Source organism: Batrachochytrium dendrobatidis, assembly GCF_000203795.2.
Source record: "Batrachochytrium dendrobatidis JAM81 unplaced genomic scaffold BATDEscaffold_5, whole genome shotgun sequence".
Taxonomy (NCBI): domain Eukaryota; kingdom Fungi; phylum Chytridiomycota; class Chytridiomycetes; order Rhizophydiales; genus Batrachochytrium; species Batrachochytrium dendrobatidis.
Genome location: NW_006281103.1, coordinates 1178684 through 1193342, shown reverse-complemented (window position 1 = coordinate 1193342; position 14659 = coordinate 1178684). Strand labels below are relative to the sequence as shown.

At 39.7% G+C, this 14659-nt stretch overlaps 7 protein-coding genes across 7 annotated transcripts; 4 read left to right on the top strand and 3 right to left on the bottom strand.

Moving 5' to 3' along the window:
• Nucleotides 1–288: 288 nt before the first annotated feature.
• On the top strand, nucleotides 289–1317 carry BATDEDRAFT_24651 (uncharacterized protein; the record flags this gene model as incomplete). Its single annotated transcript, XM_006678443.1, has 1 exon — nucleotides 289–1317. One exon carries the CDS (start codon nucleotides 289–291, stop codon nucleotides 1315–1317), a length of 1029 nt encoding a protein of 342 aa, XP_006678506.1.
• Nucleotides 1318–1710: 393 nt separating this feature from the next.
• BATDEDRAFT_88433 (uncharacterized protein) lies at nucleotides 1711–2213 on the bottom strand (the record flags this gene model as incomplete). Its single annotated transcript, XM_006678632.1, has 2 exons — nucleotides 1711–2121; nucleotides 2190–2213. 2 exons carry the CDS (start codon nucleotides 2211–2213, stop codon nucleotides 1711–1713), a joined length of 435 nt encoding a protein of 144 aa, XP_006678695.1.
• A 467-nt stretch (nucleotides 2214–2680) lies between these two features.
• BATDEDRAFT_11263 (mRNA splicing protein SMD1) lies at nucleotides 2681–3055 on the top strand (the record flags this gene model as incomplete). The annotated part of the gene is made up of 1 exon (XM_006678299.1): nucleotides 2681–3055. One exon carries the CDS (start codon nucleotides 2681–2683, stop codon nucleotides 3053–3055), a length of 375 nt encoding a protein of 124 aa, XP_006678362.1.
• A 205-nt stretch (nucleotides 3056–3260) lies between these two features.
• On the bottom strand, nucleotides 3261–4962 carry BATDEDRAFT_88095 (uncharacterized protein; the record flags this gene model as incomplete). Its single annotated transcript, XM_006678631.1, has 4 exons — nucleotides 3261–3541; nucleotides 3647–3757; nucleotides 3830–4047; nucleotides 4111–4962. The coding sequence occupies 4 exons, from the start codon at nucleotides 4960–4962 to the stop codon at nucleotides 3400–3402; spliced, it is 1323 nt and encodes a 440-aa protein (XP_006678694.1). The 3' UTR covers nucleotides 3261–3399.
• Nucleotides 4963–5220: 258 nt separating this feature from the next.
• Nucleotides 5221–8433, bottom strand: BATDEDRAFT_88432 (uncharacterized protein; the record flags this gene model as incomplete). Its single annotated transcript, XM_006678630.1, has 10 exons — nucleotides 5221–5331; nucleotides 5393–5469; nucleotides 5544–5635; nucleotides 5741–5850; nucleotides 6063–6257; nucleotides 6344–7265; nucleotides 7404–7519; nucleotides 7597–7832; nucleotides 7920–8103; nucleotides 8170–8433. 10 exons carry the CDS (start codon nucleotides 8431–8433, stop codon nucleotides 5221–5223), a joined length of 2307 nt encoding a protein of 768 aa, XP_006678693.1.
• Nucleotides 8434–8746: 313 nt separating this feature from the next.
• On the top strand, nucleotides 8747–10057 carry BATDEDRAFT_88185 (uncharacterized protein; the record flags this gene model as incomplete). The annotated part of the gene is made up of 4 exons (XM_006678725.1): nucleotides 8747–9196; nucleotides 9265–9392; nucleotides 9466–9611; nucleotides 9933–10057. The coding sequence occupies 4 exons, from the start codon at nucleotides 8747–8749 to the stop codon at nucleotides 10055–10057; spliced, it is 849 nt and encodes a 282-aa protein (XP_006678788.1).
• Nucleotides 10058–11102: 1045 nt separating this feature from the next.
• On the top strand, nucleotides 11103–14255 carry BATDEDRAFT_16536 (uncharacterized protein). The gene is made up of 6 exons (XM_006678309.1): nucleotides 11103–11167; nucleotides 11336–11499; nucleotides 11618–11832; nucleotides 11906–12008; nucleotides 12090–13283; nucleotides 13362–14255. The coding sequence occupies exons 1-6, from the start codon at nucleotides 11107–11109 to the stop codon at nucleotides 14130–14132; spliced, it is 2508 nt and encodes an 835-aa protein (XP_006678372.1). The 5' UTR covers nucleotides 11103–11106; the 3' UTR covers nucleotides 14133–14255.
• Nucleotides 14256–14659: the final 404 nt, after the last annotated feature.

The following is a 14659-nucleotide window of genomic DNA, read 5'->3' as shown; positions in this document are numbered from 1 at the left end:
TTTGATCTGTAGTCAGAGTCCAAGTGCATGTTGGAACACTGCACCAACCAACTGTTTGAAACATACAGTATTCTAGCAGTATTCTACAAATTGTTGCTACTACATGATGATGCAGTTTATGTTAATTTGTGTGAATCAAATCAAGCTTATAGTTTAATTAGAGTTTAATGACATGCTCGTAATTGAATTAAACTATTCTGCGTGTCATGATTCGCATTAATATTGTATTGATGTGCAAGTATAAAAACATCTGATTTGGTGTATAACATGCTCGTTAATTTGTCTATTATGAAGTTTACTATTATTTCGACTGTGATTATCACTGCTTCTGCAGTCATTGCTGTTCCTGCCATCAATGACAGACTCCAGTTTAATGCACCGTCTATCAACCAAAATCAAAACACTGGTCTCGATACTGGATCTGGATCTGGTCCTGGTCTGTCATCTGAGTCTGGTTTTGGATCTGAGTCTGAATCTGCCATTCAGGATGCAGCCAAAATCCCGATTTTTTCAGCTCCAACGTTTTCAAAACCAGTATTTCCACAAAACACTGCTGATACTCAAAACATTGATATTCCACATCAATCATCCGTCTGTTCAGTTGACGATTACGCAAACACCATCCAGAATTTGCAAAATGTAATCCAACAACAAATGTCAACCATCCATGACATGCTGGATAGATTGCACGCATCCAGTATTCAACAACCAGCAATGCCTGATTCATCATTTGATTCATCGTTTGGTGCACGTCATGATGCATTGACTCGTTTGCATGATTTGAATGATCGTCTTGGCAACAATATGGTCAGATTCACGACTGCTAGCCCATTGGTTATGGATTCATGGTCTGATGTCAAGAGCGGTATGAAACCATCATGTGCCGGAATCAATGCGGTTTCCACATGTCAAGAAAATGCAATCAAGAGTGATGTGTCGTGTGGTGAAGACAAGTCTGCAGCAGTAGATCGAGCCAATGCAGTGCGTGGATTCATACGTGGCATTGCATTGCAAAAACTTGCATTGTTGGACTGTGCAGCATCTAATCTTGGACAGCAATATCAAGGTAACCAAAAAACACAGCTACTGCAGCAACTTGATCGTGTTCGTAAAGCCACGGCAAAACTTGAATTGCAGTCCAAATTACTAATCTACCATGTTTGTAAAAGTAAATTCAATATGACTAATGTGATGAATTTTAGTGCCAATTTATTATGCAACATCACAGGTTTTAATCCTAAATTTGAACATGCATTTATGAGTCCTGGGAGTTTCCAATACGATCAAAAAGTGGATCTGACTAGTTCATTAGCATAATATACTGCTTCAACTCGTACAACACATTATCCTTATAATTAGCCCGAGACTATATTTAAATGGAAACTGACAACTATATAAACATGTTGAATGCTATTTCCAGTAATCCACTTATTTCTCACATAATAGCATTTGGTGGCGATTGTCATGCAAGGCGACATTCAGATAAAATCAATAGCCCAATCTAAATCATTTTGCCAAACTCATGGCATTTAAGCGTCCCATCCTTTTTTATTTCATTAGATCCCAGTATTTTCAAGACATGTTGGGATTCATTCTCATGAGTGTTAAGATTATGGCAATATCAAGGAATGCAATTTAAGCCAGATCTGTAGACCCAGTTGCAACAGTAAATCGACAAGAATACCAAGTCTAAAAAAGTATTTATACATCTTATGCGACTACTGCGTTGGTAGATTCATTCTTGTTCTTACGTTTCTCTTTCTTGTCCTTCCTATCCTTTTTTTTGAGAGAGTCCATGTGCAAACGAGTGACTGTTTGATATTTATCGGTGAATTGAACTAGATTAGAAGAATCAACCAAAGTGCTGAGCTTTTTGTTTCCAAAAGTAGCTCGCATGAGGGTCTGGTACTGGGTATCTTTAGAATGCAGAATGGATTTAGCATCTTCCGACTTTTTAGCTGATTTGAGTTGTTTATATGCATCTAATGATATATTGGGATTAGTGTTGGCACCAGCTGATGGGAATATGCACAAGTTTAGAAGATTACATCGTTTCATGGTCAAGTAGACAGAGCCCTTTTCTTTTGATCGCAGCATCAACTCATGAAGACAGCTCAGGAACTAAAGGAAATAGTTGCAAGGGAAGAGATTAGTAACTGGAGAGTGTTAGAATCAATAGTAGAACATACCTCATCATTGGATAGTAGGACCATTTCAGTGTTTGATTCAAGGGAGAGAAGTTGAAGACAAGGCGCCAACTTGGACTTGACTTGAGCAACGACATCTCTCGTATCATCATGAAGTTGGTTAGGTAATAAGAATCATGATCGTGCCATAGATGCATGGCTAATGAGTTGGGGTTGATTGAGTTGCACAGGCTGTAGTAGGTGGATGCTTCCTATTACGGCTCAGGCCGTCTATGGTTTAGACCACCTGCAGCAACTCTTTTGATCTGTATATCCATCCTGTACTGACTCCATCACTGGATGCAACCATGCACTAAAATGGCCCTCTTGCTCATACTATTAAGCACTGTTCTCCATAGTATCAAACTCACATGTAGATCATTCAATGACAGCATGTTCTTGTGATTGGTCTGTCTAAAACCAGACAGTCCAACATTCTAATTCTCTCGTCGAGTTGGATGGAATCATACCCAGTTCATGGTCACTAATCCCTTATGCCTGTGTATCAATCCTTTAGGTTTTTAATGAAGTGCTGGAATGAAACAGTCACTATTGAACTTAAAAACGGTACGACCATCAATGGGACTATCACTGGTGTCGATATGCAGATGAACACTCATCTTAAAACTGTCAAGATGACCGTCAAGAACAAGGATCCTGTGCATTTAGAGACCTTGTCCATCCGAGGAAACACTATCCGTTACTTTATTCTACCAGATGCGCTACCTTTGGACACACTGCTGATTGATGATAGGCCCAAGTTAAAGGCAAGCAAGAAGGTTGGTGACTCTAAAGGTGCTCTAGGTAGAGGTCGTGGTCGGGGCGGTATCCGTGGTGGTCGTGGTGGAGGTCGTGGACGTGGACGATAGATCAAGATCGTTGGGTCCTATTACTGATCTAGTATTAGACATGACTTTGGTCTGACTTCCAGTCATGATTGAGCTGGTGGTCCTTATGCAAATATAAAATTCTATTTTGAACCAACTTTCAATCCATTACTTGCATTAGAATTCCAAGATTTGGCTTGGATTTTAGCAATTCAAGTTTAGAAAATATGCATTCAATCAAATTGAACTATATTGTGGGTATCATGATGCTACCCTATTTATTGCTGTTTCAGTATCCAGTCTACTTCCATCCGGCATATATACAAAACTTGCGCTTCATGTAGAATCATTTTGTTTAAAAATCGAGTTTCAACGTCTCCGACTATTTAGATCTTGAATCCCCAAATCTCCAATGCAACAATTTGGAAATTGGAAGAGCTGGACAATTTCTCGTTGCCAAACGTTTCGCATCTGCCGCTGTGTCCATTAAACAATTCATCATCAATCCACAAACCAAAATGACCTTCTCTATAATACCCAAATTGATTTATATTTAAATATCAACAATTAGTTTAGAATATTCGGCTTAAAAATCTATAATACATTGAAAGCTTAATTATAGTAAATTCTTACCCTCCGCCAAACGCAATACAATGAAGTTCGTTCAGTACCAAATACTCGTTCAGTCCTGTTGCGGAATACACACTAACCTCGCCAGATTCAGCATGCTGTTTCCATAAAAAACTAGAGCGCATCGCTCTTGTCAATTACTGAATACGCAACTCTCTTGATTTGCATGAATAAAAATAATCTTACCAAGTGCCATTGCCAAAAAACCCAGATCTGGGACCAAGGCTTTCGTTGGAAAATGCGCCAAATACATTCGAGTTGGTATCACGAAGGGCAATTAAACATGGCCCGCCTTCTTCGCATAGTCGATAAAGTGTATTCAAACTGATCCCGTGCTGCTCAATGCTATACAGTAAATCAATTGAAGATGCTTCACGCAAAAGTGGCGGAAGATATGCATGCAACTGCAAAGAATGGGTTAAAAAAGTAGTATAGCTTAAATCACCAATTTAGCTCGATAGATTTACCTCTTTGATGATGTCAAACGACAAAATTGCGACTGCTTCACCTGCCTCATTTCTTCCACGAATTTTTACATCAACATGTGCAGCCATACCTGTTTCGGAAAAAGCTGGGAGTGGACCATCCAATTCGATATGATCAGAGAATATATCTGCAGTGTCACAACCACCTCTATAATGACCACCAACAAGAAATTCATCAGGAGGAGCTTGACTTTGTGTCGAAGAGGTATGATGATTGGGTGAGCTACTTGGGCCCCTGAATGCATTGGCCGATGTGGCTGAGATAGGAGATCTGGCGGTAGATGGTAGTGGGGTATCTCCTGTACGAAAAAAATCCCATATGAATGATCCCAAGCTAGTACTTTCCATTGAAGTGGGTCTGGACCTGCTACTGCTGATACTACCATTTACAACAATTGAATCTGGAGATGCACTCGACTTGGCGGATGATATTTCTGGTACTGAGACTGGAAAGCTAGTTTTAGGCTGTGCATATGGTAAAATAGTCATGGCTGGAAATGCCGCAACTGCGGGTGGAGAAGATTGAACAGTTTCTTTAGGCGAGTGTTCATCTACGCCCTTGTCATCGTCATCGTCATTCGCATCTACTCCACCAAGACCGCTTGCTAGTGATGCTGCAGTATTGAAGATGAAAGAAAGTAGCGGGTTTGAGGTTGGTGATAGGGTAGCGAGGTCTTGATGGTCCTTGTTGGTATGTGTTGAATCCGCATGTAACTCCATTGCTTCCATACGGTCAACCATGCTTGGTGGTGGAGGTAAATGAGTTAGTAGCTCTTGCTCAGTCTTTTCAAATGAAGGTGCTGAAGATGTGTTTGAACCATGAAGAGTTTCCATTCCATTTACTGTATAAGTAGTGGTTATGTGTAGATAAAGCACTAAGCCACAACAATGAAATAAGAAACTTCAAATCAGATTCAGCATCCATGTTTGGTGGAGCAAACTGCTGATCAAATCTCAATCTAATTGCAGCGTATATTGCTATACAGTTCCAGCATCCTGCTTTATATACACAAACCAAATATTTCATCTTGTCCAAACGTTTATTACAAACATCAAGAGTCGGCGCTTGACAGTTTAAGCCATTGTCGAGATTTATTTTATAGTTTCACTTTTCTTGAATCTTTCTGACCAGCTTGAGTACAGTTTTGGTGAAAGTGCTCCAAACAGCTTGCCATCAATCATAAATAAAATCTGCAGATCCATCTAATCAGTGGTTATGATGAATTAGTCTCTGACTAAACACACTTACTGGAAATCAAGTTACCTCGGTTTGATTTGTAGTACATTGGTACATCATGGTAACAGCTCGCTGCAATTTCTGTTTCAATCCAGCCAATGCATCTACAAAATTCATTTACCAACTAATTAGTCAAGTCACGGGAAATCAATGCATACTATTCATCAAACTTTTTTACCTGAATCTACACGAGTTGTCATAATGTCTAAATGCAGTAGCCGCCATGCCTCTGCAACAGATTTAATGATTTTTCCTTGATACATTGATATTCTATTTAAACAATTCAAATACAATTCAAATTATTCGCACTATATCAGCACAGTAACAGTTTTTTTGCAAAATACAGCTATATAGCATAGTAAGGACTATAGTTACCTTGCCCATCCCAGTTCAATCAGTAAAAGCAGAGTATTTGCTGCCATCGTTTGAGTTTCTACGTCACGTTGATTAATCTCAAGAACGTCCAATGCCAGATTAAGTAGTACCTATACAAAATATTCATCAACAGTTTAATACAATGAGAGGCAAAACGCTTGCAAGATAGATTTATATCTAAGATACCACCTTAAGATACTTGAATACTAGGATAGGACAGAGTCGTATTAATTCACAGGATTCGTGAAACAAAACCTAAAACACACTCTCAGCTATCAACACTTGTATCCAGAATCAACAATGAAAATACAATAATGCTTACTCTCATGGCTATAACTTGTAAACCAACAGCAAATGTAAATCGTGCTACAACACGTTCACGCAAATGTGCATCAATAGCCAATGCAAAAGCAGCTGAATTGGAATTGTGGATTCGGGGAAGGAGTAATCGAGCAGCTTCAAATGACTCGCTCATTAGTTCATATTGCGACATGTAGAGTGTACCAACCGACAATGCCTGATTAGTAAAAACGTTGCATAGTGAGTAATATAGCCTATTCATCTGCATGCATAGTATAACTAGGCATATTGAAAAACACTCACCTCAAATAGAACCAATCCAAGACCACTCGAACCTAGATCTTTTGGTGTGGACTCGATAATAAAGCAGTGTTTAGCCAGCTGCACACCAAAAAGTTTAAATTTAGCCTCATGGTCATCCAGCAGTGACAAAATAGGAGGAAATATCAAATACAACAATTCGGAAATTCTAAAAGCTCGTAGCATCAAACAACAAAATGCCAAAACAGAAACGCAGCCCACTTTCTCTTCCTTCCATAGCTGCTGTTTTCCAAAGTATTTATCGGAATCGTCAAGCTGGAGTAAATTTGTTTGGGGTTTGGACAAGTTTCCATTTTCATCAAATGATGCATGTAAAAACAGTGGCTTGATGTATGTTGTAAGTATAGACTCGGCGTGATCAGATACTAGGGAAGACAAATCCAAGTGTTTTGTAATCGTAACGAGATGATCAAGAATCTGGTGAGTAAGTGATTGGATTTCTGTGGTTGACCAAACCGAAATGGGTTTAAAAGTAAATTGCCCACATGCAATAAGAATACGCCTAATGATGCTATTTGTTGTACGAAACTTGCTTTGAGATATTGAATGGACGGGTATATGCAACCACAATAGCACAGTTAGAATACGAGGTGCTAGTGTAACAAATTGGGTTGCAGGTTTGCAAGACCATCCTGACTCTGATCCAAATATAGAAGGAACGTCGAGCGCATTGACACATGTATGCACTATTTCTGATGAAGCTTCATTGTCCTTTAATGAAAAATCGATTGTGCCTGTTGATTGCGGATTCGTGATTCGTGATTCCACAAGTCCTACAAATATATTCCAATATGCAGAGCTGACTTTATAATCACAGTTATCACTGTTTTCGAGAAATATGCTGCGCATCACAGTACATATCGATTCTGATGCTAGCAGCGAGCCTAGCAATTCAAGAGTAAGTCTAATACAATCATTAGATTCAAGAATTAAATACACATATAGTGGTAAACAATGATATCGTGGTCAATGTCACCAATCTCACTTTGACTCGGATGATAAAATTGATTTAAGCTGAAACTGTGATATTATCCAGTTTAACATTATCAGCACAAACTCCTGATCGTTGATTAAATCCGGAAGGGTTGCTATGATTCCTCTAGCAAGCAACAGCTGCGCTTCAGTGTCTGTATCATCTAATCCATCTTTTGAAAAAATCTATAAAATGGTCGTGATTCAATATTTAATGCGCCATTAGCAATACCAGCCTGTCAATATATCCCATATCAAACTACCTTTTTGCAAAGTTTTTGAGCATATGAACGAACAGTTTGTATCTGTCTGATATCAAATAAAACACTCTCAGTCATACACTCTGGAGCCTTGATCATCAAGTGTGCACAAACTCGTATATAGTCGTCCAGATATATTTTATGAATCGCATAAGCTCCTGCTAGACATTGTACTGCCTCTATGCGAACGGTATCATGCTGGCTACCACATCCTTTAAGCATAATTTCTCTAGTCACATCTGGATCCAATACATTAGTGTTTATATTGTAGATACAATGAGGCTATTGGCATTATCAATGGTGATTGGTCATGAGTGGATCAATACCTTTTGATGCAGCTGCCGATTGGCTAGGCAATGAAATTAACTGTCGTAGTAGATACCATGCACTGCTACAGATATTCACATGTGCATGCTTAGAAGCCTGTACAATAAGGTACATTATATCATCATAGATTGCAGACTCGATTTGAACATGTGGGTTGAGTTGATGGATGCAATCTGCTAATGCCTGTTACAATCCAATGATAAATAATTAGTATCGATCAGCGCCTATTCAGTCTATATAGCCACATACTCTGATAGTATTAGCAATAAGATCATGTTCAACAGTTTTAGCCATGAGAGATTCAGTGACCAAAGCAATCTCTGAATAGATGTCCAACAAATCCAGCTGTGATTTATTCTCAAGGTCTTGCAAACAAGACAGGAGAGAGTTTAGTTTGGATTCACACGCAGTGTCATGGGTAACAGAAGCCAAAAGCAGTTTTAATACAGAAGAGAGGGTCGATAAATGGCCTGATTCATGAGGGATGTCCAGAATCAATGGCAATCGGGTCATTCTAATGTAACGATTGAACTTGTCGAATATTTGGTAAACTTGATTCGCGGCAAATACGATGCAGGATCAATCAGGTCGGGATGGTCCGTTGTTGCTACAGAAAAGCCATGACCATCACATTGATTCTGGAAGTGATTCCGACAGCTCGTTGCCTGCAAGGCTTAGACCATTAGTGTTCTGGAGTAGATCTGTGTTTGTTTGTTCTTGGCCAGGTTGTCATCAAACAGACTTTAAACCAACAAAGGATCCTATGATAGCATTGAAGCATCTGCAGCAAGTGCATTCCATCCATATCCACCAAGTACCGCATGTTATGCCCTTTTTGGACGAATACATTCACTACTGGGCCCATCAGGTTGATTCTCATGGAATATCCATTCTCGACTCATTCAAGGTCGGAGCCAACTATTACCTTGGCAGATCAGACCCGACTGTTTATAATACTAGCTCTGGTATTAACCACCAAGACTCTATCATCAGAGCTAGATTCCGTCAAACAACTCTAGAGGCTGTTTTGAGAGTACAAGAGCAGGAGCGAGCATTGGATGCCCATCACCAGCGGCAGTGTCTTTTTTGCAAACTGGATCTTCCCACTAGAGCAGACCTATTTTCTCATATGTTCTGTGAGCATGGCTTCAATATTGGACTGCCAGATAACCTAGTCCATGTAAACGAGTTTCTGGATACTTTGCATCGTCATCTGACTGCTTTGGAGTGTATATACTGTGAGCGCACTTTCAAATCGAACATCATTTTAAGAAAGGTATCGAGTGATTTACTACAACTATTCTGTGTCGAAAGGATGAAAGCTAATCTGGTGGATATGAATAGCATATGCGCAAGAAGAAGCATTTCAAAATTAATCCTAAAAATCAGTTTTATGACAGATACTATCTGATCAACTATGCTGAGCCAGATGCAATTGCCCACAGAGATGAGGAAGAGTCTTTGGAGCAGGAGTAAGAAGCTGTTTGTTTGAAACATTCTGAATATTTGCAAATATGCTAATGTACGATGTATTGTTGCTACTAGTGACTGGGAGGATTGGAACGAAGATGATGCAGAAGAGCCAACAATGTGTTTGTTTGAAGAAACAGTTTTACCGTCGGTTGAAGGTGCTCATGAGCATATGATATCACAGCATGGATTTGATCTGCGTAAACTTGCCAGGCAACATCGTAAGATTATATATTCTCTGATCTTGCATGCGCTTCACTTGAAATCGCCCATATATATTTAGCTTATCTGGTTTACTGCTTCCAATCTAGATTTAAGTTTTCATGACGTTATTCGATTAATTAATTATATCCGATCACAAACATGCAAATATGCGTGTTTCACCTGTTGCAAAGCATTCGAGACTGCTAGTCAACTTGATTTACATTTTACTCAAATTTGCCAGTACCAATTTCCAAAGCGAACAATGTTGTTTTGGACAGATCCTCGGTTTCTTGTACCATTTTATGACAATGATCCGCTGTTGACTCTGGATGTCTTAGATGATGATATGTATCAAAACGATTCAAATGTGCATGCAACAGTTCAAATGCGGTCAGAACTTTCCGAGCATGCTCCGAGTTTAATTGAAGAATCTGCCATCAAGGACTCCAATATCAACAACTAATATATACTTATCTCATGTATTAATTATTTGCTTATCGACACTTATACGAGATAAAAATCTTGTCTGGATTGTCAATAGTCGACGTGGCCGAAATGTTGAAAAGTGAGCTGCATGTACGACAGTGATCATTAGCTGACTGCCGAATAAGTTTGATATAACGATACATATGAAGTAGAAGACGAGTCATGATAACTTGAGTAGCAATTTTTGCTTTCGAGTCTGTAGATTTTACAGCCATGTTCACGTAAAATGGAACACTATCTCGCAATGAGTACCTTGAAATAGACAATAGTTAATATTCAGGTTTCTTACTAGAAATTGACTTGAATCGACATTCTCAACTCTTTAATCAACAGTGTCCATCACATGATACACCAGATTGTAATTCCGAGTCGAGACTATCCTTTTCTCCACCTTTGGTACAGCCATGCATTATACAAACACCAAGCTTTAAATCAGATTTATCCATTACAATACAGATATTGAGTTTGACTTTTGATATTATCAAACTCTACAGTTCATCTTTATTGTATCCTAAAAAATCAGATAAGTTTGCGCTCTAGTCAAGAGAACAAAGATTGCACATTTCAAGAATGCATCTGTTGTTTCTGTTCAAATCAGTGAGATAGTGTTCGGTCTGTAGAAGAGAGTTGATTTGAATGACAGGAGTATTTATCATTCGTGTTTCGTGTACCATGGTACAATCCGACTTGCTGAACCATTTAGTGCTCTCGATTCAATATAGAATGTCACTTATTTGGTCTAGCAACCGCTTGCTGAATTTGGTGCTAGTTTTGTTCTAGCAAGAGAACATTGGCTTTTACTTGTACAGTCTATGCTAACCTATAATAATTGTACAGTTTTAGGAATGGATAATTCATGTTGTTGAAAGGCTGCAACAGCTGTTTGTTTAGATATTGCTTAGCTGGCTCTGCAAGTCATTTCTAAATCCACAAAACCACAAACTTGATTTCGGATTCCCGAATATTAAAGAAATCTTCAACCTATACCATCTTATCTTACATTCATTCATGTTGTCATACTTTCGAATGCATACTATTTTGCATGCTTTCTGGCTGTTACTCTATACTCATGTCTGTTCTGCTGCTGGTAAGTACTTGTTTCATTCACTATACTCAACTTAGTATATACCATCAATGCGCTGTACTTAATCACTTGAAAGCTTGGTTTAGTTTCTTGTTTGGTACTCCCTTCCGACCAGTATTGACCCTTTTCATTATAAGCTAACTGCCTTTGGTTCATGTCTACCATCACTAGTTTATCCATTCTCCCAGCAATTACTATCGTCTAATGTTCATACCCAACAATTCCCAGCTAGAGCTCAACTCATGGGCACTCCAAAGCCCGTGAGAACCTACGACTTCGTTGGCAAGCATCGCATTCGTCGTATTACAAGGGATGCTGTCGAGCTTTCATTCAATGTATGTATGTCTTGGACCAGGCTAGACTGGTCACTAATGGCTGTGCATTCGCATAGTTGTGTTGGTATCACTGACACAAGACTAACACTTGTACTCATGCACCATTCTATCTATATAGGCTTATAATCAAACCTTGACACTACATCTTTTACCTAATCATCAATTAGTTCATCAAAATGCAATGGTGGAGATTCATGATCTTGAATCAAGCCAAACCCCTATTTATATGCCTATTCTATCCAGCAATGTGTTTGATGGAAAAGTAATCAAAACTCTCTTTGATGGCAGTAGGGTTGAGAATGGCTGGGCTAGAATCACATTCAATACCCCAAAGTAAGCATTTAACAGCTGGACTGGCAACTCGTATATTTGCTGTTTGCCTTGACTCATTTAATTATTAAATTAGCTTCGATAATGGAGAGGAAGTCCTGTTTGATGGTGTCATTCAATCAGGTTCCAACATGCTTCATGTGAAGCAAATCAAACATTACAAAATATCACAACGACAGGTATGTTTTGCAGTCATCTTTTTTAATATTGCTAGTATGAGAACCTTGTGATACTGAACCTGTATTTGCTTTGGTTTGCAGATGGACATCGAGGTTGCATCTCCATTTTCTCGCCAGCCAGATAGTTGGGGTGCCAATATGATGGTGTTTACAGATGAGGCACAGGCTGTTGTTGAGGAGCGATGGGGGCCAGTTTCCGTATGTCAGGCATCAGATTCCGACCATCCACTAAACCGACCCAACTTGAATGACAGTTTTATTGTTCCGCCCCTTACTGGTGCCTGTGAGCTGCCAGATAACAGTGCCGTATACAACAGATACTTGGATGACATGAGATTGAACGATGAGAGACGCTTGTTCACTCGTGCTGCCGCTGGATGTCCTCAGACCATGCAGGTTCTTCCCATGGGTGTAGCAGCAGATTGCTCCTATGTTCAGGCATATGGTAGCACTGGTGCTGCTCTAGCTCAGATACTGTCTAATTGGAACCAAGCGTCCAAAATATACGAGTCCACATTCAATGTCCAGCTTGCAGTCGTCAAGGTCAGTCTTCAGCAATCATGCACTCCAACGAATCCACAGATGATATGGAATCAAGATTGTACCAGTGGATACACTATCACTACTCGACTTTCCGATTTTTCCAACTGGCGTGGCAATATCGAAGGCAATGGTGATGGTATTGGATTATGGCATCTGATGACCAAGTGCAGCACTCAACCTGCTGTTGGTGTTGCTTGGCTGAACATGCTGTGCTCTAACACTGCAACTAAACAAACGTCTGCAGGCGTTGACCAGTTTGTATCTGGCACGGGAGTCTCGTCGATTGTGCCTGTCGAATGGAAAGTTGTGGCACATGAGATTGGACACAACTTTGGTGCTTTACATGACTGCATGTCCAGCACTTGTCCATGTTCTGGACCAACGTCATCTTGTCAATGCACACCATGTTCACCTCAGTGTGATTGTCGAGGCCAATTCATCATGCATCCTCTTGATAATGCTGCCACCAGTGCTTTCTCTCCTGCTTCTATTGAAAGCATTTGCTCACAGTATCCCACGATTGGTAAATGTCTAAAGGCTCCAGGCACGCTTAGTACTATTTCCACTGGTATCTGTGGAAATAGTGTCAAAGAAGCCGACGAAGAATGTGATTGTGGTCTACCTGCCGACTGTGCTAAAGATCCATGCTGTGATGGCACTGTGTGTAAACTCAAAGCACCAGCCAAATGTGATGATTTAAATGACAGCTGTTGCTCCAACTGTCAACTCAAGGTATGTAATCCATCTTGTTTTTATTTTATTTTACTCTGGCATGATATTGATTATATCTGTTTTTTTCATTTTATCAAGACTGCTGGCACGGTTTGTCATCCCTCATTAGGATCTTGTGATACAACAATGACATGCAATGGGTTGAATGCCACATGTCCCACCAACTCTTCAATTGCCGATGGAACATCCTGTAATACATCTTCTGGTGTTGGTGCACAATGCGCTTCTGGTGTCTGTACAAATCGCGATCTGCAATGCAAAGGCTCTGGATCAGTTGTAACAGTATCAGCATGTCCCTCGTTCTCTAGTTCGTGTGCATTGTTTTGTCAAAATAGTGCTGGAAACTGCTTTCTTTTAAACGGATATTTCCTTGATGGTACACCATGTGGATATACAGGCAAATGCTCAAACGGAGCGTGTGTGGGTGGAAATCCGGCTGGATTCATCTTGGAATGGATCCAATCCTATCCACAGTATGCTGTACCTCTTATTGTCATTGGAGCACTATTGCTTATTGCTGTCATTTACAGTTGTTGTAGATGCTGTTGTTCTAGACCTCGCAAGCCTGTACCTCAACCTGCTCGGCAGTCTCGATCTGGCTCCCTTAGACCATCAGCCACTACACTTTATCCTCCTATGGCTGCTCCACCACCACCATTTCAACCCGCTATAACCCAAGATCTTCCACCCTATAATCCATCATATTCATCACAACCTCAGACAACCGCGCAACCAAACGGATGGGTCAATCCAGCTGCATATAATGGGTTTGGTGAGGCTCAACAGCCAAATACCCATAGCTCAGGAAATCGTCCTCCCACAATGGTGGTTAATAATACGCAACAGTAGCCAGTAAACTGGTGATTTAATGTTTTAGGTGAATATTAAAAGTCGTATACTTTTTTGTATTTATCTTGCAGTTGGAGCCTCTATTTGCTCCGAAATAAATAGTCGTTACATATTCGTTATTGGAAATTGATTTTTTTATTGAAATTCTATTCTAATATCAGATACGTTTACGATCTAGTTCAAGAGAACAACCTCATGAATGCAGCTGTTGTTTCCATGCCAGTCACGCAGTGTTTACTTTAGATGTTCATTTTGAAGGAAATATGGTAACTTTAATAAAAAGTCTCGATTTTATGAAACAATGTTTGGTGGTATTACTGTTACTGGCAAAAACAATGGATCAAAAGCAAGTCTTTGGTTCAAATATCTCATGTCTAGCGAGCAATTTACTATGTAAACCTTGCATTAAAGTTGAAGTATCTTCAAGCAGGTCGATCTTGTAATCCCAGATTAGGATGGTATTCAACCTACTTTTGCAACCTCATGCTTTACCAAACAAATAGTTGGACTCAATATCTAGACTAAAA

Coding starts and splice junctions, on each gene's coding strand:
- BATDEDRAFT_16536 (XM_006678309.1), top strand. CDS start 11,107: ATGCATACTATTTTGCATGCTTTCTGGCTGTTACTCTATACTCATGTC. Junction 11,500..11,617: donor CTGTCGAGCTTTCATTCAAT/GTATGTATGTCT, acceptor CTATCTATATAG/GCTTATAATCAAACCTTGAC. Junction 11,833..11,905: donor ATCACATTCAATACCCCAAA/GTAAGCATTTAA, acceptor TTATTAAATTAG/CTTCGATAATGGAGAGGAAG.